This window comes from Ranitomeya variabilis, chromosome 5 (genome assembly GCF_051348905.1).
Source record: "Ranitomeya variabilis isolate aRanVar5 chromosome 5, aRanVar5.hap1, whole genome shotgun sequence".
Taxonomy (NCBI): Eukaryota; Metazoa; Chordata; class Amphibia; order Anura; family Dendrobatidae; genus Ranitomeya; species Ranitomeya variabilis.
Window position 1 is genome coordinate 73458408 of NC_135236.1, and position 27290 is coordinate 73485697.

General features: G+C 47.1%; 1 protein-coding gene across 4 annotated transcripts in view; it reads left to right on the forward strand.

Annotated features, from left to right (window-relative positions):
* The first annotated feature begins 715 nt into the window (after positions 1–715).
* Positions 716–27290, forward strand: part of NSD3 (nuclear receptor binding SET domain protein 3) — a 121988-nt gene continuing 95413 nt past the window's right edge. For all 4 annotated transcript variants that reach the window (XM_077262248.1, XM_077262246.1, XM_077262247.1 and 1 more), the window contains exons 1-2: positions 716–1292; positions 10911–11683. In XM_077262248.1, the coding sequence (XP_077118363.1) occupies positions 10955–11683 (729 nt within the window). In that variant the 5' untranslated portion in view covers positions 716–1292; positions 10911–10954. The remainder of the gene's footprint in view (positions 1293–10910; positions 11684–27290) is intronic.

Here is a 27290-nt window from a genome sequence, read left to right on the forward strand (position 1 = left end):
AACCGGTTACCTGGGGGTGCTGCAGATGTATTTTAATGCACACCTGAAACACACTGCTTCTCTCTGTAGCATCATGGGAAAGTCTGAAGAAATCAGCCAAGATATCAGGAAGAGAATTGTGGACTCGCACAATTTGGCTCATCCTTGGGTACAATTTTTGCCATGAAAGGATCGTATGTTCGCGGAACTAAAAAGTATTAAAAAAAAATCAAGTTATGTTTTAAATAAAGAATAAAAAATATTTTTTTTCCCCAATAAAACATGTTTTAGGGTTTATTATTTAGGTGTTTTTTTTTTGATCAGTATTATTAGTATGCCAAAACCAGGAGGGTGTCAATATTTTAATAGTTTTTCTCTGTATGCCCCACTCCTGACTTTGGCATACAAATACTGATGTGTGAATGAGGCCTTAATCTAGAAGAAAGCAAAACACCCTAAAAAACGACTCATTTTTGGATATATGATTTGTTACCCCGCACACTAAACCAACCCCATAAATCAATGGCGGACTTGCATTTCTTTTGCGATTTTACCCCATTTGGGATTTTTTCACCCATTTTACAGTACATTATAATAAGGTAAAGTCTTGAAAAATGTAATTGGCATTTGAACGCCTGCGGAAACTTTCAATGTGCGGCAATTCCCCCTCCAACCGCTAGGTGTCGCTCTAGAATTCTTCCTACACCTCATCTCGGTTTCCAAGCTTTAATGACAGCGATTCTTACTGACACCTTAAAGCGAAACTACAACTCCCGGGATCCTCCGCGAACATTTGCCAGCCAATAAGAGGATACGATTTTTTTTTTTTTTTTTTTTCACTGGCGCTGCCGGGGCGCGCGGGCGGCTTTTGTGTGAGGAGGAAGCGGGCGGTGGTGACCCGGACACACCCGGAAAAATCCTGGAACGTACCGGGGGGGAGGGAGGGGGTATTTAGTCACCCGGGAGCCGATATCCGGAAGCCTCGCACGACGCCAGGACCCCCTGGGCAATAAAACACCCGCACCCCCTCCCCTTTCCCCCCTGAAATTGAGGCCCCGCTTCACAACTGCTCACACCGGGTGTACACCCGCCGGAAACGGCCCCCCCTCCGGGAGGATTAACTTCTACAGACACCCGAATAAGAGGACAGTCGCCATTTTATGTCGGACGAGGATCACCCGAAATACTGGTGCGGACGCCCGGAATATTCCTCTCAGCCCGGATATTACGTCACACGCCCGGCCGATACGGTCACCCGCGGGTTCTTGTCCGAGAGTCCGAGACACCCGGATCTAGAATGGAACAAACTGAAGGTGATGACGGCGGGTGTAACGGGCGCCTGTGGGGGAGGGGCTGGGGGAGGGGCGGGCTGCGACCTGCGCGGTGTACTGGGGTCACAGGTGGACGAGGAGCCGACCCTCCGCCGCTGCTCTGCCTGTGCGCCCTCCTGCTGTGCGGGGTGTCCGGTCTGTACGGGGGCGGTGTATGTACGGGGGGCTTCACATGGCGCCGGAGGGAGGGAGGGATCCACCATGTGTACAGTGTGTGTTTATATGGAGAGTGTGTGTGTGTGTGTGATCCCCCCCCCAACACACACAGTGTGTGTGGTGTGTATTCATACGGATAGTATGTGTATAGTGTACAGTGTGTATATAACTGTACACTCTCATCCATGCACATAAATACTATACATGCGTATATACGGTACACATCCACATCTACTGTGAATATGCCATATGTGTTTATATGGATGTGTTTGTATATATACTGTAAATATACCATACACATCCATATATAAACTCTACAGTGTGTTTATGTGAGTGTGTATCTATTTATACATACATCATACACATCTAAATATACGTATTTATATGGATGTATGTATATACTGTACATAGTGTGTAATATATTATACACGGTATATTCTTCACATCTATATACCCTGTACACACCTATATACCCTGTACACACCTAGATGTGTATATGCACATATGTACAGTATATGGATGTGTAGTACATATATGTAATGCCCACATCCATATACACTGTACAGTACACATGTATATGCACATATTATAAATGTGTGTTTAGGGGTGTATATCTATCTCCTACGGGTGAACGGTGACTGTGGTGGGGTTTCCCTCGCTGCGCTGCCGCCAATCTCGATTTGGATTTGTGTATAGGAGCAGTGGATGAGGCCTGGAGGCCGTCACCGATGTGTCCAGTGCTGCCGCCTTCCTTTATTAAGGCTTACAGATATATGGCCCATGCACATGTCTGTGTGCGTACACATTGTGTGCATCCACTTACTACTTTTACTGTATAAATGCAGCCATATAAACATTCAACCTCTTACTGTGCAGATGCCCCCTGCGTACCACCCGCACATCCACTGTGCGCACCCCATGCATGTTCAGTGCTGATGGCCCGTGCGCACCACCCGCATGTCCACTGTGCGCAACCCCTGCTGATGGCCCGTGCGCACCACCCGCATGCCCACTATGCGCAACCCCTGCTGATGGCCCGTGCTCACCACCCGCATGCCCACTGTGCGCGACCCCTGCGGATGGCCCATGCTCACCACCCGCATGCCCACTGTGCGCGACCCCTGCGGATGGCCCATGCTCACCACCCGCATGCCCACTGTGCGCGACCCCTGCGGATGGCCCGTGCTCACCACCCGCATGTCCACTGTGCGCAACCCCTGCTGATGGCCCATGCTCACCACCCGCATGCCCACTGTGCGCGACCCCTGCTGATGGCCCATGCTCACCACCCGCATGCCCACTGTGCGCGACCCCTGCTGATGGCCCGTGCGCACCACCCGCATGTCCACTGTGCGCAACCCCTGCTGATGGCCCATGCTCACCACCTGCTTGCCCACTGTGCGCGACCCCTGCTGATGGCCCGTGCGCACCACCCGCATGTCCACTGTGCGCAACCCCTGCTGATGGCCCGTGCTCACCACCTGCTTGCCCACTGTGCGCGACCCCTGCTGATGGCCCGTGCGCACCACCCGCATGTCCACTGTGCGCAACCCCTGCTGATGGCCCGTGCTCACCACCTGCTTGCCCACTGTGCGCGACCCCTGCTGATGGCCCGTGCGCACCACCCGCATGTCCACTGTGCGCGACCCCTGCTGATGGCCTGTGCTCACCACCCGCATGCCCACTGTGCGCGACCCCTGCTGATGGCCCGTGCGCACCACCCGCATGTCCACTGTGCGCGACCCCTGCTGATGGCCCGTGCTCACCACCCGCTTGCCCACTGTGTGCGACCCCTGCTGATGGCCCGTGCGCACCCCTCACTTGTTCACAGTGCAGATGGCCCGTGTGTGGATCCATCCCACACAATGGCCAGTGATGGTAACTAGAAGACATATGTACTATGGCGCCTTCATACAGTATAATCAGTTCCATATTGTATTTCCCTTACTTTACAGCTGATGTTTTGTCACAATGTATTCTTACATTATTTAGGCTGGGGGCTGCACAGTGACTTAGACCATAACACCTGTCGTGTGACCAAAGTTTACTACGTGTTGCTGCGACAATGCAGCACAATACAAGTGTGGGGTCTCATTGTGGCCCCCAAGGGCAACTTGTGTATTGCTTGTCATGGGCAGAGAAGTCCAAACCCTGTGAGATTGTGGCTTGGCACAGATCCTCTGGGTCGCAGTGAGACCCCGGTCACTTGTATTGTGCTGCCATGTAGCGGTGACCCCTAGCAAACTGTGCTCAGCCGACAGGTGTCGTGTAGGCTGGACCTTACAAGGGCTGGAAGGTGCTGACTTTCCCAGCTCCGGTGCATGTTCTGGCCATTCACCCCCTGTACAGTGCAGGAGACGCTGCTGACCTGCCGTGTGAGACATTACAGGGGTCGTCAGGTCCAAATTATTGCCACTTGTACTGTAAGATAAGTGATCAACAAGTGCATTCCCATCTCGGTCACAATCATATTGTGTTGTGTGGCTCGTTCATTAGGTGAAATGATCTTTATAGCACAAATCATTGTTCTCGTCATCCCATCATCCTGTGTAATCAGGACCGCACTGCCGAGGACTATGGCAGCCTGTGCGCACTGATCTAGTGCAGATTCGCCTTCTAACGACCACCATGGGCCTGTGACGTTCTTCTCGTTACATATGAGGGTGGTATGGAGTGGGCTTAGGAGCCGAGCCAACTTCATACCAGGCAAATGCCGGCTGCGTTACTTAGCCAATATTTGCCTGTGACGGCAGAGGCAGCCCTGATCCCTGTTAACTATTCGGGTGCCACGGCCAATCTCAGAACGCAGCATGTAATTGACGTGGTTTTGCTCATGCACTGGTGTCCTCCAGTGATGCTGGGCCGGAGGCTGGCCTTCAGAGCAGAGCCACAATCTTACTATATAGTATCATAGTAGAAGCGATTGAGTCCCCCAGGAAAGGGAGGAAAATGAGAAGGCAGAGAGAGGAAATGTCCGGGCCCTCTTAAGGGTTAATAGTGTTCTGAAGTGGCGCTGTATGCCAGGGCCTGTTTTGTGCCTCATCTTTTATTTGTTAAAGGGGTTTTATCTTTTATTTATGTTTACCAATTAAAGGGAACCTGTTCTCTGTTTACTCTGACTAAACCCGCTGGGGGTTGGAGCATGGCAGCTCCATAGGGTTTCCTCTGAAATTCTCCAGGAGAAAAACTAGTTTGGAACAATTAGGCAGAGAAGACTAGTCCGGTGCCCCTCCCCCGGCTGGCTTTTCCTGGGGCTGCCCTGGATCAGTCATGTCTCTATTTTGCCTGATACCTGGGGGGGGGGGACCTGTCAATCACCCAGAGCGGAGGGGTCCGGTCTCCATCCTTCACTTTCTCCTGATCAGCGTTGGATGATTGCTGAGCAGCCGGCACCGCGGGGGAACCTCAGTCTAGATTACGGGGTGATGGACCTGGTGATAGTGTATATTTGGAGGAAAACCAACTCCTCCCCGCAGCCCCCAGCAGTCATATGGTGCTTCTGAGGCCACTGATTGGCTGCAGTGGTGCTGTAAGCATGCCACCCCTGCTGCCAATCATGCTGGGTTTTATGGGGGTGAAAGAGGTTGAGTCTTGTGATTTCTAACACTTGCAGCACTTCTGTGCCTCCTGTGTAGCCTACAGCCCCCTTGCCTACTGTGCAGGTCATGTCCCCCACTGGAGGATTTCGTTAACCCTTTAATGAGTGTGCACATTGTAAACAGGCTCTACAGTAGTTCTGCTGATCAGGCTCCTGTCCTGCGTGGTATACATCGGAGAGGTGCAGTCACATGACCACAGGGCCATTGGTCTTGTTCGACCCTTGCCACGCTCAATTGTCCTGTCAATGCCAGTCCCAGTATAGTGACCTGTAATGGGTCATCCATCCCCCCCCAAAGTCTTTCCTAACTGTAGTGCGGGTCCCAGCTGTGGCCCTATGGCTAGATCACCTTTCCTGAGACCTCCCCTTTAACTTGTACTAATATTCCGCTGCCCCTGGTGTAACGAGGCTGCCGTGATGATGCCTCCATAATGATGGTCACCGGACCCCCATTATCCTGTGCCTTAGAGAGTGACTTTGTAGTCCAGTCCTTGAAGTCTAGCCCCCCTCCACTTCTCGTCAGACACAGCAGGGATTTCCTTAAGTAAAAGTTTAGTTAGGTTTGGCATGAAGTCATTTTCTGGGAAATTACTGCTTAAATGTCACGATGACTGTGATCAGGGGATCGCTGCACCATGGGGTCAACTCTAAACTGTGGAGCTGCACATGTCATGTCTGTTTTTTTTTAGGGATGAGTCCTTGACGGTCCTTATTTGCGTATATGCAGATCAGGGTCTTGTCTAAGGGGGTGTGGCTTGCTGGAAAGCGGATGTGGTCTAATGTGCGCTACAATTTTGGGGCACGATTTTGCCACAAAGTAGTTGAAGTTGACTTGGACAGCCTTAAAGGGATGTCTGATGCTCCTCTTATTATTTTAGAACCTTTCTTGGGGACAAACTCCTATAACATGTAAAAGAATTTCTCCACCACTTTGCTGAGTTCTGAATCCAGTCTAGTGGAAGAATTGGGAGTTGTTGCTGATCCTGCTGCAGGGTGTCGGCACCGACCCCCGATCTCCAGGCTGACGTTATATAATGTCACCGGTGTGAGCAATGCTGGTTTCTGAGGTTTTCCTCGGGGTGGATGTCTCATAAGTTGCATCACACATTCCCCTTTTGTGGCTGTAAACTTCCCATATGGTAGAATCGGGTGAGCTGTGGTAGACAAACATACGGCACAGTTCTGCTTTCTGGACCTCAGATGATTAAAGGGGTATTCCCATCTAAATAAAGGGGCCGCCGTCCACTGTACGGAGGGGTGGATTATTGTTGGGTCATGGTGGGCCCCTGAGAATTGCCTGAATGGGAGACTTGTCCCTGGTTTATCCCATGGCCTCCAGGAGGAGTTGGATGGAGCCACCGGTCCCTGCTGAGACTACATACATATATTTGCCTCCTGGTAAGCAAGGTCTGGTCTCTCCAGAATGCAGGGGGGCAGATAATGAACCACGTCCATCAGTATGCTATTCACTGCAGTACCAGTAGTGATCACTGGTCTGTGTACGGCGCTGTGCTGTTTACATACAGCTGATGGATGGGGGTGCCTGGCGTAGGACCCCCTTACACCTGAAATTGATGACTTCTAAGCAGAGATCATTAGTAGTAAAATTACCCCTTTAAAATAAGAATGGGCACAGATTTATTAAGTTTGGGGCATTCCTTGGTCACCTATTCACCTGCTTGCTTTGTGCCAGAAATCGACCACAAAGTGAGTTTTTTTTTTTTTTTTGGGGGGGGTGGGGACATATGCTTGCCTAATAGGACAGACCCCTTCACCATGAAGCCACGCTCCGTCAGCCAAACTACAGAAAAGGGCTAAAACGCTTTATAACGTGCGATGTGTGTCAGAAGGCGAAGCGGCGTGTTTAGCATCGCCGTGATGGGAGGATTAGATCTGCTCTGCACTGAGGCTCTGAAGCCATGTCTGCCTTTACGGATAGATCTCATTTTTTATGACTCCGATCTTAAAACAAAGCAACTTAAAAAATTGCCGTTGAATTTAGTTTTTTTGGGGGGGTCTGCAGCTTTTGTGCCCATCTGTGTCTCTATGGCAACAGCAATCCTAGTTTGGTCTGATCATCTGTGTAAGAACTCTTCTGACCCTTTGGTCTGTGCTCTACTTCGTTGTGATTTGTTGGTGTGACTATCTTTAAAGTTTAATCTTTTTTTTTTTTTTTTTTTTTTTTTTTAAATCTTCATAAATCAATAGTACATGTGAAGATACAAACTTTGTAATATGTTTTATCAGAGAAACCTGCACCTTTCTCCTCCTGGACTGATCAGTCATTCTCCGGTAAAATCTGTCTTCAGGTTGTTGCATTATTCATAGATGACCATTGGTGCTCATAACATTCAATGTAGATCTGAAGGGGGAGGAGCCACCTTAAACTCCTCCCCTCTCCATAGAATCGTAGCACTATGTACTAGCTGCCATCTCCTTTCTCAATCTGTCATCACTGAATATAGACTTTACCTGTGAATTGAAAGTTTTCAGAATAAATGATCAGTTCATGGGGAGAAAGGAGCAGATTTCTTGAAAATATATTACAAAGTCGCTTTTTTTTTTTTATGTAACGTGTGCAATTGATTAGACATAAAAACTAAAGTGACGGTTAGAGTTTGAGGTGTTGTACTGTAAATACAAGAGAATAAGCCGTGACTTACTGATCACAGAAGATCCTGCTGATGGGGCTGGAGCTTGGGGTGCAGGACCGCTGCCATTCAGTCTCCTCTGTACATATGAGCATGGCTTTGCAGGAGAGCTGCGTGCATCCTGTGGGGATCGCTCAGGATGACTATTAGATATTGATTTGCAGGACACTGGTCCAACAGCCCTATTAATAGTCCATGGCTGTCAGATAGAAGCCGGAGACCCTCTTCCTACATGCTGCATGCTTGGCGCTGCTTCTGATTACTAGGCCTACATCATGGCTGAGTCGTGCCGCAACAATGAGGAAGTGCTGGGCCTGGGCACTGCGAATCTATCTAATCTGTGTGCGGAGCGTTGCTATATGGCTCTGCAGGAGAGCTGTGTGCGGGCCCAGAATGACTGTACATGGTATGTGAGGGCGGTGTGCGGAGCGTTGCTGTATGGCTCTGCAGGAGAGCTGTGTGCAGGCCCAGGATGACTGTACATAGTACCTGAGGGCTGTGTGCAGAGCGTTGCTGTATGGCTCTGCAGGAGAGCTGTGTGCGGGCCCAGAATGACTGTACATAGTATCTGAGGGCGGTGTGCGGAGCGTTGCTGTATGGCTCTGCAGGAGAGCTGTGTGCAGGCCCAGGATGACTGTACATAGTACCTGAGGGCTGTGTGCGGAGCGTTGCTGTATGGCTCTGCAGGAGAGCTGTGTGCAGGCCCAGGATGACTGTACATAGTACCTGAGGGCTGTGTGCGGAGCATTGCTGTATGGCTCTGCAGGAGAGCTGTGTGCAGGCCCAGAATGACTGTACATGGTATCTGAGGGCTGTGTGTGGAGCGTTGCTGTATGGCTCTGCAGGAGAGCTGTGTGCAGGCCCAGGATGACTGTACATAGTACCTGAGGGCAGTATGCGGAGCGTTGCTGTATGGCTCTGCAGGAGAGCTGTGTGCGGGCCCAGGATGACTGTACATAGTATCTGAGGGCTGTGTACGGAGCGTTGCTGTATGGCTCTGCAGGAGAGCTCTGTGCAGGCCCAGGATGAATGTACATAGTACCTGAGGGCTGTGTGCGGAGCGTTGCTGTATGGCTCTGCAGGAGAGCTGTGTGCAGGCCCAGGATGACTGTACATGGTATCTGAGGGCTGTGTGGAGCATTGCTGTATGGCTCTGCAGGAGAGCTCTGTGCAGGCCCAGAATGACTGTACATAGTATCTGAGGGCGGTGTGCGGAGCGTTGCTGTATGGCTCTGCAGGAGAGCTGTGTGCGGGCCCAGGATGACTGTACATAGTACCTGAGGGCTGTGTGCGGAGCGTTGCTGTATGGCTCTGCAGGAGAGCTGTGTGCAGGCCCAGAATGACTGTACATAGTATCTGAGGGCGGTGTGCGGAGCGTTGCTGTATGGCTCTGCAGGAGAGCTGTGTGCAGGCCCAGGATGAATGTACATAGTATCTGAGGGCAGTATGCGGAGCGTTGCTGTATGGCTCTGCAGGAGAGCTCTGTGCAGGCCCAGAATGACTGTACATAGTATCTGAGGGCGGTGTGCGGAGCGTTGCTGTATGGCTCTGCAGGAGAGCTGTGTGCGGGCCCAGGATGACTGTACATAGTACCTGAGGGCTGTGTGCGGAGCGTTGCTGTATGGCTCTGCAGGAGAGCTGTGTGCAGGCCCAGAATGACTGTACATAGTATCTGAGGGCGGTGTGCGGAGCGTTGCTGTATGGCTCTGCAGGAGAGCTGTGTGCAGGCCCAGGATGAATGTACATAGTATCTGAGGGCGGTGTGCGGAGCGTTGCTGTATGGCTCTGCAGATAAGGGCTCATTGCTGCATACAGTGATAACCAAGGCTGGTAGTTTGGGGAAATAGGAAAGTGAAACCCTTTCCATTGTGCTCTTTTCTGTTTTGTCCCCTCCTTCACCCCACAGCAGTGCGGTCAGTAGGCCGTAGTCACATCTGATCTAGTGATCTGGTGACTCGGTCATGTGAACATCCTCTGGATCTCGCCTTCACTTGTTTCCAGCTCAGAACTACATGATCTTTCAGGTCACAAGGACTGAATGACGGCTGGATGTGACGGGCGCCTGCCAGATGTGTCTATAGGGGCCGGCTCACTGGCCAGAAATGGGCAATTTCTTACCTGGTGTAAATGCGGCTGTTCTCCTGAATCCGGCCTGGGTTTTTTGACGTCCTTGCTCCTCTCCTTTCCTGGGATTGTATATAAATCTAGTCTTAGCCAAGGGGGAGTGGTCCTCTTCTGCGGTGGACCAAGCCCATTTGACTAAACAGACTGGATTTCTAGGCTAGGAAGAGAGGCCATATGTCAGGAATGGAGAGGACATTGCTGGAATCAGGAGAACAGCAGCATTTACACCAGGCTTAAAACCAAACCTTGCAAGTGACGTGTCGTCTATAAGGATTGGGCAAGTGGAGAATCCTGCTGCTACTGACTAAAGGGACAGTGGAGTCGTGTTACAGCCGATAGGGGGAGGTTGAAGGATCGTTCACACGCTGCTTTGTTGCTGCAGAAAAAACAAAACGGCATTTTACAGTACGAGCAAAGTGAATGAGATTTGATGTCTCATGAACACAGTGCACCATCAGATACTCAGTGTGCACATATCCTTAGGTTTGTGCTGCCGCAGTCATTAGTGGAGCATGGTGAGACGGGCTGTCACTGTGGGGGGCGAAGTGGCGCCATTAAGGGGTACTTTTTACTACTGGAGGGACATGGCTGTAACAACCCAGGAGAGCTCAGGTGTGTACTGGATGCAAGGGCTGAAACCAATGCACATGAATAAAACTTAAGGTTCTTGAAGATGCTTTTTTCCCAGATGTATGGCTCCGGCCTGCCAGGCCGCTAGATCGCCTCCAGATGGGCTGTGGCCAGTCTGTTGTAAGAGGGGCGTCTGCCTGGCAGTCAGGTCCCCGCCGGTTCACATTGCAGGCTGCCGGTGTCCTGCCTACCAATCATTGCAGTGGGGTGCAGATTGCCCAATATGTAAGCTCCCGGACCCCCACTGACCCTATAGAGTCTATAGGAGAGATGTATTATTTTTGCCCTACCCATTTCTTCCTGACGCTCCTCGTGAGGTGCAGCCCCTATATGATGGCAACATATAATATTTAGTGCTAATGGCATTTTTAGGTTGTGTTTTTTATGTAAATTAAAACCAAAATCCACAATTCTTCCTTTTTTTTTGTCTTTTTCCTTTAGGCCCTATGAGAGAAAGGGAAAGCTGATGATGCCTGAGCACGACAATGGATTTCTCCTTCTCTTTCATGCAAGGGATCATGGGAAACACAATCCAGCAACCCCCTCAACTCATCGACTCCGCCAACAACCGGCAGGATGATGCCAACAGCAGCGATCAGGCCGACGAGGGTGGGCACACACCCTACGAGTCCGGCCTCCAGACGGATTTCCAATACCCCACTCCCACCACGGAGGACCTGCCGCCTCTCACCAATGGCTATCAGTCTTCGCTGGGTTACGACTCGCAGGTCAAATACCCGGCCTATTCTCAATATCCCAACGGCTCGGCCAACGGGTACAGCAATAGGAACTACAGCACCCTGGAGTATTACCACCATCTGGAAACGGCAGCCATGCGCCCACACGAGGGAATGCTCAAATCCTCACCCCCTCAACCCACATCCCCGCCCAACCTTCTCCAACCACCTCCCTGCTCCACCATCATCGCCCAAAAGAAGACCGGTTCCCCGGAGATCAAACTAAGGATTACAAAGACTATTCAGAATGGGCGAGAGATGTTCGAGTCCTCGCTGTGTGGGGATCTCCTTCATGAATTTCAGGCCCGAGAAATTAACAGGAAAAAGCACGAAAGGAGGAGAGAGAGGAAGGAGAAGCGGAAGAAGAGCAGCCGGCACCATCACCACCATCATCATCACCACCACCGGGAAGAGCTGAAGGTGGAGGAGCCACAGCCGCACGAGGTGCAAAAGATGGAGCCTCCCGAGGAGGAAGCTGTGAGTTCTGCTACATTTCTGCCTTAAGCTTTAAAGGGGCTTTTGAGATGCTACGCCAATGCAGTTTCTGGACGTTTTAGGGTTAATGTATGTCCTATCCTGCCCAGAGTGAGGCGATGTCTAACTCCTACTCTTTCAGGGAATTCATTTTCATAAGCATTACAGGTGAAGAGGGCACCTCACCTTAGGGCTTTGATTGAGGGGGCAAATATTTTAAAGGATTCGCCACCCCCTAAATAAAGTGTCCTCACTTTACTGATCCTTTAGCCGCTCTTCTTCCAGTGCAGGTCCCCTGCCAATCTCTGCTCGCTCCACCAGTAAGCGGATGTATGACCCCTGCAGCCAGTCATCGGCCACCATTATGATGAACGGGTTACCGCTGCAGCGCTCACACGTCCATATGGCTGGTAGAGGAAGCTAGAGACCCGGAGCTCTGGGAAGGAGCAGAAGGGTATGATTATCTTTTGTTTTTTAAGCTTAGAGCCAGCTTGGATTTATGGTGGTTGTGAACTATTGTGACTCTATTGTGTATTTACCCAATATTAATATCCTGGTTTTTTTTTTGTTTTTTTTAACCTAGTCTGCTGATCACCTAACGAATGAGCAAGGCGCTTGCTCCTCAGGTGAAATGATTTTTTGGTTCTATCATCGTTCTCAGCAGCGCCTCCTGTGTAAACCGGACCTGTGCTGCCGAGAACAATGTCAGTCTGCACAGTCACTGAGCGATCTATCGCTGATCGCATCGTGCACACAGTACTGGCTATTGAAAGACCATCGGTCAGCAGATAAGTAGCCCCTTTGTGGTTGTGTAATGCCGCAGGTCTGGTGATAGAAACCTGACTCTCCTTCCTTTAACATTTCTTCCTTTTTTTTTTTTTTTTTTTTTTTTTTCTTCCTCCTTTATTTTTTATTTTTTTTTTACTTTTGGTAGAATTACATGTTCAGATAATGACGGGTATGACCATGTTTGCGCTAATGTCGGGTCCTGTTTTATTGTTTTTGATTTTTTTTATTAAACCTTATTTTTAATCTTCTTGGCATTAAAATTGCATGTATACATTAATATCTGTCTGGACTCATTGGACCCCCATTTATTTATTTTTCTTTTTCTTTATTTAAAAAAAAAAGAGCCAATATATGTCTTGTCTGTCAGGAAGCTATGTCCAGGATTAAGCAACATGTGGGAGGGAAATAGGGAGAGATTTCCCCCAATTACCAGAACTCCCTACTCATAAATGTATGTATAAATTCAGCCAAAAGTGATGCTAATAAGAAGATAAAAGTAACTTTGTCTATTTTTTATTACTAAATATTGAAATCTAATCACCAGGTGGGGCAATAAGAGGATCACAGACCATATAACTCAGTAAGGCTATGTGCACACGTAGGAAAAGAGGTGCAGAATCTTCTGCACAAAATCCGCATCTCCTGGCAGAATCCGCAGCCGTGGATTTGCCGCGGATTTTGTGTGGTTTTTGATGTGGATTTTCTGCGAGTTTTTGCCACTGTGGATTTTTAACATGGAGGGGTGCAGAATCGTTGCAGATCCGCACAAAAGTGACATGCACTTCTTTGAAATCCGCAGCAATTCCGCACTGATTTTTTTTTTTTTCCGCACAGCTTTATTCTTTTTTTTTTTCCCCATTGAAGAACATTTTACTATATATCACAGTGCGGATCTGCAGCGTTTCTGCGCGGAAAAATCTGCTGCAAATCCGCATCGTGTGCACATAGCCTAATAGTCAGTATAAACCAGAGATATAGCCGGCGTGATACTGACCAAGGTTCAGATTGATCAGATGAAACTCTGGTCCTGATGAACATAATGATACTAATCTCACTCTGGGCTCCATAGTATATTATAGTGGGGCTGACCGTCTCAGCTTTCACTACAAACCCGAATGAGACGGACGGTGGTCAGATATTATAGAAACAGTCAGGTTTTCACACTCCTGTGTTTAGATGTGGGCGCTCCAAAGGAATAGTAATAGTAAATGTATTCAGCTACACATGACGTGGTACCATGCTGTCAATATAACATGATCCATCAATAGCAAGTTTGGGAATTCTGCTAATGTAGGGTCTAAGGTGCAAGCGTCTCCCCTGAAGAACCCGACAGCTACATTCACACAGGGCGTTTTTGCTGCGGTTTTTATGCTACTTTTCAGTTGCGTTTTACAGTACCAGAAAAGCCTATCAGATCTCAGAAATCTCCTGCACTCACACTGGTTTGTCATCAGTATTTTGTGCTTTGCATGTTGTTGTGTTTTTTTTTGTTTTTTTTTGTATAAAGAGCATGTCACTTGTCTCAGCTTTTTTTTTTTTTTCACTCATTGACTTGAATGGGTGGTGAAAAGAAAAGCCCACGGGTATCAGATTTTGCTGCATTCTGTGGTCTTCCGAGTATTTGTGACCGCTCGGATTTAGTTTTCATCACGGCAGCTGCATGATTTATAGCGGATAGCTTGATTACATGTGGGGATTCCCTAGCAACCAGGCAACCCCCACATGTACTCAGGCTGGGTATCAGCCGTAAATCATGCAGCTGCGTCAACAAAAACTAAATCTCTGAGCAGTCACAAATACTCGGAGACCACCCGAGCAACGAGTATACTCGCTCATCACTAGTTACCACTTCTGTATTTATCACCCACTCCTGGTTTCGGCTTACAAATACTGATGTAAAATACTGACCACATACTGAATGTGTGCATGTGGCCTAAGAGGAAGAAATGCGTCGGCAAGCACATGCCATTTAGGGCTAGTTCACTGCAAGGGCCAGCTGTGGACTGTCCTGGTGAGGGCAGGAGATATGGGGTCTATGGCTAACTCAGAAATTTGAGGGAGTTCTAGGGCCTCCTTTACAGCTCAACCTGGCTGAGTGATATACAAGAAGGCTGTCTGGTATTGTGAACATTCCCTTTGGATCAAGACCATTTTTGATTTATTAGAGTGACACTATACACCGCACATTTATATGTGGCTCTGATATATATGTGGTCTACATTAAACATTATATCACATTAAATAGAGTAACCAAATGACTTCCAAGTCCACTATTGAGGTTTTATTCTACAGGTCCTTCTCAAAAAATTAGCATATAGTGTTAAATTTCATTATTTACCATAATGTAATGATTACAATTAAACTTTCATATATTATAGATTCATTATCCACCAACTGAAATTTGTCAGGTCTTTTATTGTTTTAATACTGATGATTTTGGCATACAACTCCTGATAACCCAAAAAACCTGTCTCAATAAATTAGCATATCAAGAAAAGGTTCTCTAAACGACCTATTACCCTAATCTTCTGAATCAACTAATTAACTCTAAACACATGCAAAAGATACCTGAGGCTTTTAAAAACTCCCTGCCTGGTTCATTACTCAAAATCCCCATCATGGGTAAGACTAGCGACCTGACAGATGTCAAGAAGGCCATCATTGACACCCTCAAGCAAGAGGGTAAGACCCAGAAAGAAATTTCTCAACAAATAGGCTGTTCCCAGAGTGCTGTATCAAGGCACCTCAATGGTAAGTCTGTTAGAAGGAAAAAATGTGGCAGAAAACGCTGTACAACGAGAAGAGGTGACCCGGACCCTGAGGAAGATTGTGGAGAAGGACCGATTCCAGACCTTGGGGAACCTGAGGAAGCAGTGGACTGTGTCTGGTGTGGAAACATCCAGAGCCACCGTGCACAGGCGTGTGCAGGAAATGGGCTACAGGTGCCGCATTCCCCAGGTAAAGCCACTTTTGAACCATAAACAGCGGCAGAAGCGCCTGACCTGGGCTACAGAGAAGCAGCACTGGACTGTTGCTAAGTGGTCCCAAGTACTTTTTTCTGATGAAAGCAAATTTTGCATGTCATTCGGAAATCAAGGTGCCAGAGTCTGGAGGAAGACTGGGGAGAAGGAAATGCCAAAATGCCTGAAGTCCAGTGTCAAGTACCCACAGTCAGTGATGGTGTGGGGTGCCATGTCAGCTGCTGGTGTTGGTCCACTGTGTTTCATCAAGGGCAGGGTCAATGCAGCTAGCTATCAGGAGATTTTGGAGCACTTCATGCTTCCATCGGCTGAAATGCTTTATGGAGATGAAGATTTCATTTTTCAGCACGACCTGGCACCTGCTCACAGTGCCAAAACCACTGGTAAATAGTTTACTGACCATGGTATTACTGTGCTCAATTGGCCTGCCAAAGCTCCTGACCTGAACCCCATAGAGAATCTGTGGGATATTGTGAAGGGAAAGTTGAGAGACGCAAGACCCAACACTCTGGATGAGCTTAAGGCCGCTATTGAAGCATCCTGGGCCTCCATAACATCTCAGCAGTGTCACAGGCTGATTGCCTCCATGCCACGCCGCATTGAAGCAGTCATTTCTGCCAAAGGATTCCCGACCAAGTATTGAGTGCATAACTGAACATTATTATTTGTTGGTTTTTTGGTTTGTTATTAAAAAACACTTTTATTTGATTGGACGGGTGAAATATGCTAATTTATTGAGACAGGTTTTTTGGGTTATCAGGAGTTGTATGCCAAAATCATCAGTATTAAAACAATAAAAGACCTGACAAATTTCAGTTGGTGGATAATGAATCTATAATATATGAAAGTTTAATTGTAATCATTACATTATGGTAAATAATGAAATTTAACACTATATGCTAATTTTTTGAGAAGGACCTGTATATGAAAAGCATGTCTTATAAATGGGTTACATATGTGTGAGCCTGCACCTTACCTAGACACACTAATATCAATGTACGAGGGGTGTATGGTTAAAGTCATATTTTTTTTAAATACTCAACGGCTGATAATGCAGTGCTAAATGGAATAAATGGTGGTTCTGTTTTATATGCTTACCATTTATAGTGAAAATTGAAGCATTTGCAAGTATGGTCTGACTTGCAGCACATCTAGTGGGGACTTATGATCAGCCCTACTTGTGTGCAAGTGCTTCTCACAAAATTAGAATATCAAAAAGTTAAAGAGTTTGTGTTCAAAAGTACCTGAGTTTTAATCTGATCATTCGGATTAATTTGGTTATATCTCTGGTTTAAACCAATTACTGAGTTATGTGGTTTGTGATCGTCTTATTGCACCACCAGGTGATATTTTATTTTTGTTTATTTTATTATTAAATACAAAGTTATATTTTCTTATTAGCCTCACTTTTTTTTGTTGTTGAATTTTTATATATCCAGGATTATTTAAAGATGGCCAGATGTAAAAAGAAAAATGAATACTTGTATTCAGAAAACCCGTCTCCAGTGCTCCCACCGCTCCGTTACCTGCCTTAATGATGCCCTTGCTGTAGGGACTGTCTCATGCTTGACTGCTGCAGCTAATCATCTCTTCCTTCCTTATTGTTGATGAGGCCTGCGATTGACTGCAGTGGTCACATGTAGGTACTCTGTACGGCTAGAAGCTGGAGAGGCCATTAGAGCAGTGGCATTGTAGTTACCGGATATTAATCGGTTTATTTTGTTTCTTCCCCTACTATAAGGCCATTAAAAAAAACAAAAAGACAATCTTGAACAATCTCTTAAATAGAAACCATGATGGTTGTGTGAACAGAGCCCTAGGGAGCCAGGCTTTCATGCATTGCTGCAGTTTGTCGGACGGAGCAGCACGTGCTGGAGAGCTCGATCTGTGGCCGGTCTGTCACAGGAGCTGATGTATGAGCCATTGTCTAATGTCATAATGATGATTTTGTGCTCGGGATCTTTACACTTACACCTGCTGCTATATGACCGCTGGCATATGGCTTCCAATGGGCGCAGGGAGCACTGTATCATAACAATCAGAGGCGGTAGTAGTGTAATATACCCACATGACCGGCTGTCCCCCGATCTCCGTCCACGCCCGGGCTGGGTCTTTGCGTGCATGCATGTGGCGGGATAGTACAGGGGGGAGAAGAGAGTGAACGAGCAGGGATTGGCTCTCTGGCACCACCACTTACCCCAGGTCAGTCAGGGAACTGCTCCGAGGGCAAATGGTTGCCGGAGAGGCTTCCCTTATAGGTACGGGTTATTGAGGAGCTCCCAATGAGGGGGAATACACACTGCTCAAAAAAAATAAAGGGAACAATTAAACAACAGAATATAACTCCAAGTAAATCAAACTTCTGCGAAGTCAAACTGTCCAGTTGCGAAGCCACACTGATTGACAATAAATTTCACATGCTGTTGTGCAAATGGAATAGACAACAGATGGAAATCATTGGGAATTATCAAGACACCCTCAATAAAGAAGTGGTTCTGCAGGTGGGGACCACAGACCACATCTCAGTACCAATGCTTTCTGGCTGATGTTTTGGTCACTATTGAATGTTGGTTGTGCTGTCACACTCGTGGTAGCATGAGACGGACTCTACAACCCACACAAGTGGCTCACGTAGTGCAGCTCATCCAGGATGGCACATCAATGCGAGCTGTGGCAAGAAGGTTTCTGGTGTCTGCCAGCGTAGTGTCCAGAGGCTGGAGGCGCTACCAGGAGACATGGTGGGGGCCGTAGGAGGGCAACAACCCAGCAGCAGGACCGCTACCTCAGCCTTTGTGCAAGGAGGAACAGGAGGAGCACTGCCAGAGCCCTGCAAAATGACCTCCAGCAGGTCACAAATGTGCATGTGTCTGCACAAACGGTTAGAAACCGACTCCATGAGGATGGTCTGAGTGCCCGACATCCACAGATGGGGGTTGTGCTCACAGCCCAACACCGTGCAGGACGCCTGGCATTCGCCACAGGACACCAGGATTGGCAAATTTGCCACTGGCGCCCTGTGCTCTTCACAGATGAAAGCAGGTTCTCACTGAGCACATGTGACAGAGTCTGCAGATGCCGTGGAGAGCGATCTGCTGCCTGCAATATCCTTCAGCATGACCAGTTTGGCAGTGGGTCAGTAATGGTGTGGGGCGGCATTTCTTTGGAGGGCCGCACAGCCCTCCATGTGCTCGCCAGAGGTAGCCTGACTGCCATTAGGTACTGAGATAAGATCCTCAGACCCCTTGTGAGACCATATGCTGGTGCGGTTGGCCCTGGGTTCTTCCTAATGCAGGACAATGCCAGACCTCATGTGGCTGGAGTGTGTCAGCAGTTCCTGCAAGAGGAAGGCATTGATGCTATGGACTGGTCCGCCCGTTCCCCAGACCTGAATCCGACTGAGCACATCTGGGACATCATATCTCGCACCATCCACCAGCGTCATGTTGCATCACTGACTGTCCAGGAGTTGGTGGATGCTTTAGTCCAGGTCCAAGTCCAGACCTCCGTGGGATATTAGTTGTGATTTTTACGGTGATCATTTTTAGGTTTTATTGTTCTCAACACATTCCACTATGTAATGTATAAAGACTTACAACTGGATTATTTCATTCAGTGATATCTAGGATGTGGGATTTTAGTGTTCCCTTTAGTTTTCTTGAGCAGTGTATATCACCAGTCCAGGCTGGGTATATATATGTGTGTGTCTGTCTATCTATCTCTCTCTCCCCGCTGTCTGAGATCCTCACTAAGGGCTCATTTCCACTGGCGAGAGACAAATCGGTCCGTAATCTGGACCGAAAAAAGGGATGTAGCGTATGCGATTGTCATGCGAGTGCAATGCGATTTTTAATCGCACCATCCGTTTGACATCCGTATGCAATCCGTTTTATTTCTCTGCAACTATTTTTCTAGTCATTTACAGGACCATGGACAGTGTTCTAGGCCACAGAATGGTGATGTATCCGTAAAAAATGGACGGAATACGGATGGTCCGTATTCCGTCCGTTTTTTTTCTCGCACCCATTGACTTGCATTGGCGAGTCTCGTCCGAGACTCGCAGCAAATCGCAGCATGCTGCGATTTTTTTTCTCAGTCCGATTTCGGCTGAGAAAAAAATCGCAAATGAAAAGACACCTATTGAATAACATTGGTCCGAGTGCAATCCGATTTTTTTATCGGATTGCACTCGTCCGTTTTCCTCGCCAGTGGAAATGAGCCCTAACAGTACGGTGTGCTGCCACCAGTTCCTCATTGGATACAAGCCCTGCCTAACAGGCTTACATCGGGTCAGAAACCATTCCTGGGTAGAGTATAATAACCAACCGAGCATGGGGATTCGTGAATCGAGCTAAAAGAGCAGCCCAAGATTAATTTTATATTAGCCGCCGAAAGGTGCACTAAAAAGATGTGTATGTATACATACAAGAACAAATATACAAGTATACAGACAGGAATGTAGTACAAGGGTAGGATACGGATAATTACAATTACCGTGTTATGTAGCATGTGACATGAATCGCAGGTCCAAATTTTGTTACTTGATTCTCTGGCCACATCAGCCAAGTCCAAAATGAGGAGCTGCCTATTGTCCCCTAAGCTGCTCCCTCCCAAATGCTGCACCAACCCCTGGGCTGTGCAGTCTCACTCATCCCATATCTGAGCATGGTTTTCTGGCCAGAACCGCCTGACGCTCTAAATGGGACGGCGGCGGCCCCATTGGGTTCTGCTTGATTTTATTTGTGCAGGGAGACCAAATACGGCTACCGTATTTAATTCCTGGTAGCTATGCTTTATAACTCAATAATGCAGAGTTCTAGAGGTGGCTGCATGGTATGGCTTGTGGGGAAAGGAATGCAGATTCCGATTGTGCTCTGCTAGGTTCAGAGATATTGCAGTCTTTTATTATAGGTCATTTTCTAGATTCAATCTCAGAGACTTGTGCTGTTGAGCCTGGGGTCTGTGGTGCCAATATGTCTGCGTGTCAGCCTCAGTCCAACAAAGGAAGCCAGATAGATTTCACACCCTCTGGGATAATTGCTGGACTTGGTGCTGGGGGACACAGGGTCAGCGCCTCAGGTGGCCGCTGAGTTTGGAGCAAGTATTTTAGGGCCAAACTGTATCTGATAGGGAACTCCATCAGATATCAAAATATCATTTACCTATATCTCACAAGGCAATGGAGTCTGGTGTAATATGTGCCAGCGCAGAAGTGAATGGGTCTGAACAATACTTGTATGGATGTCACATTATTGGCCTCGTTGCTGTTGTTCCTCCTGGAAATGTTTGGCTCGGTGTCAATAATTGTTGTCCCCACATCGGTCTCATCCTGTCAGGGTGGTTGGAAAGTGTCTGGTCCATATTTTCACCCAAAAGTTTTTCACACATTTCCAGGAGGAGTAACTGAGGCACAGCAGATTGCAAAACTATAAGAAATGACGTGTTCACCGTTGGCTTGTTATTGCTTGAAATGGTTGTGTCAGCAAAGTGTTTGTTTTTGTTTCTCTCTAATTTTAAGGGATTGTCCCATGACGGCAGTCTTTATTTTAACAGGAAGCTGTTGCAGACAGCTGCAGGCTGATATTAATACCCTAGGAAGGGGCCATGGATTCTGCCCCCACCCCAGGCTAAAAACATCTAAGATGCGCTAACTCTGGCCCTTAGCTTCACTCTTCCCCGGTGACATCAAGCCCCGAGGTTAGTAATGGAGAGGCGTCAATAAGATGCCCCCATTGTTAACCCCATAGTCACATTGTATGAAAACGGACACCCAGAAAAAAGTCCTTTAATTGAAAGAATGACAGAGACTCCTTTTGATAATCTCAATTAAACCATACTTACAACCTCACCCACTCCCCCGATGCCTGTGCCATCTGCAAAAGAGTTAAAACAGAAAAAATAAATTCTCACCATTCCACAGAGATGCTGCTAATCCATTTGTCCCACGACGGGTCTAGCTCTGCTACATCTAGATGGCAGTCGGCATGGTTCCATGATGCGTTCATACATCCTGTCATCCAGCAGACACTGAGCACCGTGTGCTCAGTGTCTCTCTATGAACTCCTATTGCCTATCTGAGGGCACCGCGAGCGTGAGAACGTTCTCCTGCTCGCAGTGCCATTAGACAAGTCCTGCAAATTCACAGCCAGTGAACACCTATGTGACGTTGGTGTGAGCTGATGGTTTTTTTTTTGCCTGGGGGGGGGCATTATCTATGGCCCCTTCCTAGGCTATTAATATCAGCTTGCAGCTGTCTGCATAGCCTTTTCTGGTTATTAATTATAGGATGACCCCCATTTCAATAGCCATTAAAGGCCAATTATACAGCTGTGAGCTGATATTAATAGCCTGGGGCATTCCATGGGTATAACCCCCTTCCCAGGCTATAAGCATCTGCCCTCAGCCTTCGGCTTTTCCAGTGCTGGTTAACAAAATTATGCGGGAGCCCACTCCATTTTTTTTTTTTTTCTGTAAAATAATCTTTTATTAAATGCATGTCCAGTAATTTGCACACACTCTCCTAATTGTATTTGTCACTGACATCTATATATCTACCTATTCTATATGCATTTTCTGTATGTAATCCATCTCTACTATCCTGTTGGCTCCTGCAGTGATTTTACAGAACACGGCAGATGAATTGCCGGCTTTTCTATATGTAATATATATAATCTCTATATCAGTGATATATATATATATTCTATCCTAACCTGTCAGTGTGACATTACTGTATGCGGCACATGCATTGCCAGCTTTTCAAATGCAATCTGTGTTAAAAAAAAAACAAAAAAACCATCGGACAGCATTTGCATGGTCCAAGTGCCGTGTTGTGTGTTTTTTTTTTTTTGTTTTTTCCTCTCACCCATTGACCTCTATTGTGGGATTTGATCCTATTACAATCGCAGCATGCTGGGTTTTTGGTTTTTTATTTTTTTTAAGTCCGATCTGAGCTTGGAAAAAAAAAAACACAGATGAACACACAATGATAGAATAGCATTGGTTTGACTATAATCCGATTATTTTTATTTATTTTTTTATTATAATAATATCAGATTGCATTCGTCTGATTTCATCGCAGGTGGAAATGAGCTGTAACCTGGGTTGTCATCATGTGAACCTTTGCTCTTTCTGGTATTTTTGGTCCAGTGGGCGGTGTGAAGCTATCTTTGTATGAACACTTGTACATGGAAGGCTGTCAGTCACTGATATCACTGCCCACTGGACTGAAAATCCCAGCGAGGACCGCCCTCTGGACTGAAAATCCCAGACAAAGAGTATTAAATGATTAAAACCCAGGTTATACTGCAAACTACATATCAATCTTCTCTGCTCCCCCTGATCTATAACTTGGAGCCTGCAGATTGGACAGCATTTTCATGGTGACAGGTTCTCTTTAAGCGGACCATTTATCTTGTAGCATTGATGGATGAAGGAATGTTCCCCTGATTGCCGGCAGCTGCGCCCTTCCACCGCCCCACACCGGCACGCTCAGCTCTGGTAGCCGCATGTTTCACATGAAAGTAGAACTTGGGCTTCACTGAAACTCAACATTCTTCATCTTTTTTATCTTTTAATAAATATTCCTCTCTCTGCCTTTGCGAAGTCTTTTTATTTGCATTAGATAATTAGTGGCACCCTACTTCTAATATCTACGGACTACCTTTTAGGCTATGTGCACACGTCAGGATTTGTGGCAGAAATTTTCCTGACAAAAACCGGACATTTCTGCCAGAAATCCGCATGCGATTTTACCGAGTTTTTGTGCGTTTTTTTCCAAATGCATAGAATCGCGCAAAAAACACGGAAAATCCGCAAAATTAATGAACATGCTGCTTTTTTTACCGCGATGCGTTTTTTTGCGGAAAAAACCGCACCATGTGCACAAAACATGCAGAATGCATTCTAAATGATAGAATGCATAATGTATGCGTTTTTAATGAGTTTTTATTGCGAAAAAACCTGAACGTGTGCACATAGCCTTAAACTTTCATGACTTATTTCGGTGAAGGGTCTGAAAGAGACATTTACACCGGAAGATGGTCTCCAAGGAAAGGTAACTTTGCAGTGTAAACAGGCCCCTGCTGTACAATGGGTTATACTAACATTTTCCGCCTATTTAGAGTAGCTGGTGATTTTATGCCCCACCAATCCCAAGAATAAGGGGCCTCGTGTGAACGTACATAGCCGTAGTATTGGGCATGTATGATCACTGCTTTATTATTGGGAGTGATGCATGCTCTCCATACATACTGGGCTCCTGTTTTCTCAATTGGTGGTTGCCCAAGTGTGTGGACCCTCAGCGTTCCTCCATTTATCACCTATTCTTTGGCAGTGGATGGGGGGGATATCGCCTTCCTGAAGCCTCCGCAGCTGTCCATGTCATTACTAACACAGGAGAGTCTCTTGCCCCCAATGTGCCTGGCACCGCACCACCTGCAAGACCAGGCACCGATACCCATCCATGCTGTGCCAGTGGGGAAAAATGAAGGCGGTTTCCACGCTGTTACTGTGCTGACTGGCAGGGGTAGCAGACCGCGGACCTCCACTGTCATTGATGACTTCTCCTGTGAATACGCTACCTATACCAGATCAAGCTGAATCTGAGGGGGACCATGCAGTGGGGCATTGTCTAGTGCCGGGGTGGCCATTTCTGGGGTACCCATGAGGGGCTACTAACCATACCGGCCGTCACTAGCTTGGCTGCCAGGTGGCACAGCCGGTCTCCTGAAGTGGAGTATCAGACACGAAAGGCTGTAAAACCCCATTTACTCTCCTCCAGGCCATCTGTGAACCGAAGTCTCCTAATTTTTGAGCCTCCTCCCTAAATTATAGCCTATTAAATAAAAAAGCCTTCTCCTGCTGCGACAGGTTTGTGTCTCCACGCTGGCTTCTTTTCATGACTGTTGGCAGAGAGTTGGGCCACGTGCCCGTGATCCAGCCGAATTAGCGCTGACCTATCACTTTTCCGAAGCCGATCAATCAGCCACCAAGGTCTACACCCCATATATTGGGAGACTGTGCGTTCACGTTTTAACTCCTTAACTGCCAGGGCTGTTGTGGCTTTAAATGAGCAATCTGGCCGCTCTCAGTCCCACATCCGAAGGTGAGTGGGACCATCAGACAGCTGTAGATCGCTCGTCTTTGGCCCAATATGGAAATTAGTGAACCTGTGCTGCCCCCTTTTATGTCATCTAAGGACTTTGGCATTAGAAAATGACCTATTGACTTTGTGTAAAAGGGTAGATCCAGGACTATTCGTTTTTAGGCCCGTGGTCAAATAACCAAAAACCAGACAGGTAATGGCTAACTATCTGCCTGTAATACCCGCTATACCCTGAGTGGTCATTGTGAAAGGAAGAGGAGGTGAGCTGTGCCATCACCAGTAGTGATTGATGGAGCCTGTGTTATCAGCAGGGTGTTACCAGACATTGTAATCCTGCCTCTGATGATAGAGACTGCTGAAAACTCTTACCTGAAAGGACAGCACGTATAAGTCTAAAAAAAGCAAGGTTTCTAATTCTGATTTTTAATAAAGTTTGTGGCATGAAAAAAAAAAAAAAAACCCTTGAAATAAAATGATGTGCTTGTATTTTGGGGAACATGTACATGATTCATTTACATGGTCACCTCACAGAATCTAATAAAAGCTGCTGTCACTTACACTGGGGGCATGTAGCCAGCCGGCCGGGGGGCAATCTGACGATCATTGCCATCGAGCTGTCTGTACAGAGCCTGGCGTAACCTGCTTTTCCCTCTCCAATATTTTTTTGGCGACTGAGCAGATTAGAGGCGGCTGTCAGCTCTGCGGGATGTTATACACCCTCCTGCATCGGTCACGAGCAGTGTTGACGCCAACTGTGACCATTTAAAGGGACTGTGTCAGCACAGAATGACAGTCCTGCCGCTCGGCGCTTCACCTCGGGGACAATCCTTTACATACACCTTCTCACCTGCTTGTTTTCCATCTATCTCCACCCGTCTCCTTCTCTGACTCCATGAAGCCAGACCTGTCAATCAAAGAAAAGGGGGTGGAGATAGAGGGAAGACAAGCAGCTGTGAAGGTGTAAATGATTCACGGCGGGACTTTAGTTGGAGCACTGATTCCGTGCTGACAATTGGCAGGAGGATGAGAGTAGTCGTCTGCGCTGCTGGATTCAAGAAATCTGAAAGACGTGATGGAAGGATTAGACCCTGCGGTTTGTCAGCGCCTTTCGAAGTTGAACCAACTCCTTCATCAGGCAGGAAATCTCAATATTATAATAGAACATACCATAGTAAAAACAAGGGCTTTATTAGAGCAGATACCGGGGGAGCAGATGAGTGTTTTATTTTCCCACGGTATGTACTCTAATTAAATCCTTATTTATACTTACATACCATTTTATTGCAATAATCTCTCACATACTGATCATTTATTCTTTTAGTTAAGATTTTTTTTTCTCCATTTTAAGTTCATTATGATTCATATTTAGTTTTCATTAATATTCATTTAATCAGTTATATAAATGATATTATTAATAAAAAATAAAACAATGCATAATTTCACCACTGCACTAGCCTGGCAACATAAAAGGATTCCTTTTAGATGCACATCACAGTCCCTCAATATAATTTTACTTTAACCACAAGGATGTTGCAGGCAGCAGATCGCTCTCCACGGCATCTGCAGACTCTGTCACGTCTGTCACCTGTGCTCAGTGAGAACCTGCTTTCATCTGTGAAGAGCACAGGGCGCCAGTGGCGAATTTGCCAATCCTGGTGTTCTGTGGCAAATGCCAAGCGTCTTGCATGGTTTTGGGCTGTGAGCACAACCCCCATCTGTGGACATCGGGCACTCAGACCATCCTCATGGAGTCGGTTTCTAACCGTTTGTGCAGACATGCACACTTGTGACCTGCTGGAGGTCATTTTGCAGGGCTCTGGCAGTGCTCCTCCTGTTCCTCCTTGCACAAAGGCTGAGGTAGTGGTCCTGCTGCTGGATTGTTGCCCTCCTACGGCCCCCTCCACGTCTCCTGGTGTACTGGCCTGTCTCCTGGTTGCGCCTCCAGCCTCTGGACACTACACTGACAGATACAGCAAACCTTCTTGCCACAGCTTGCATTGATGTGCCATCCTGGATGAGCTGCACTACCTGAGCCACTTGTGTGGGTTGTAGAGTCCGTCTCATGCTACCCCAAGTGTGAAAGCTCAACCAACATTCAAAAGTGACCAAAACATCAGCCAGAAAGCATTGGTACTGAGATGTGGTCTGTGGTCCCCACCTGCAGAACCACTCCTTTATTGAGGGTGTCTTGATAATTTCCAATAATCTCCATCTGTTGTCTATTACATTTGCACAGCAGCATGTGAAATTGATTGTGAAACAGTGTTGCTTCCTAAGTGGACAGTTTGATTTCACAGAAGTTTGATTTACTTGGAGCTATAGTCTGTTGTTTAAGGGTTCCCTTTATTTTTTTGAGCAGTGTATATATATATAGTACAGAGCAAAAGTTTAGACACACCTTCTCATTTAAAGATTTTTCTGTATTTTCTTGACTGTGAAAATTGTACATTCACACTGAAGGCATCAAAACTATGAATTAACACATGTGGAATTATATACTTAAAGGGAACCTGTCACCCCCAAAATCGACGGTGAGCTAAGCCCACCGACATCAGGGGCTTAAATATCTACAGCATTCTGTAATGCTGTAGATAAGCCCCCGATGTAACCTGAAAGATGAGAAAAAGAGGTTATATTATACTCACCTGGGCGGGCGGTCCGATCTGGCGCCTCCCATCTTCATAGGATGACGTCCTCTTCTGGTCTTCACGCTCCGGCGTAGGCGTACTTTGTCTGCCCT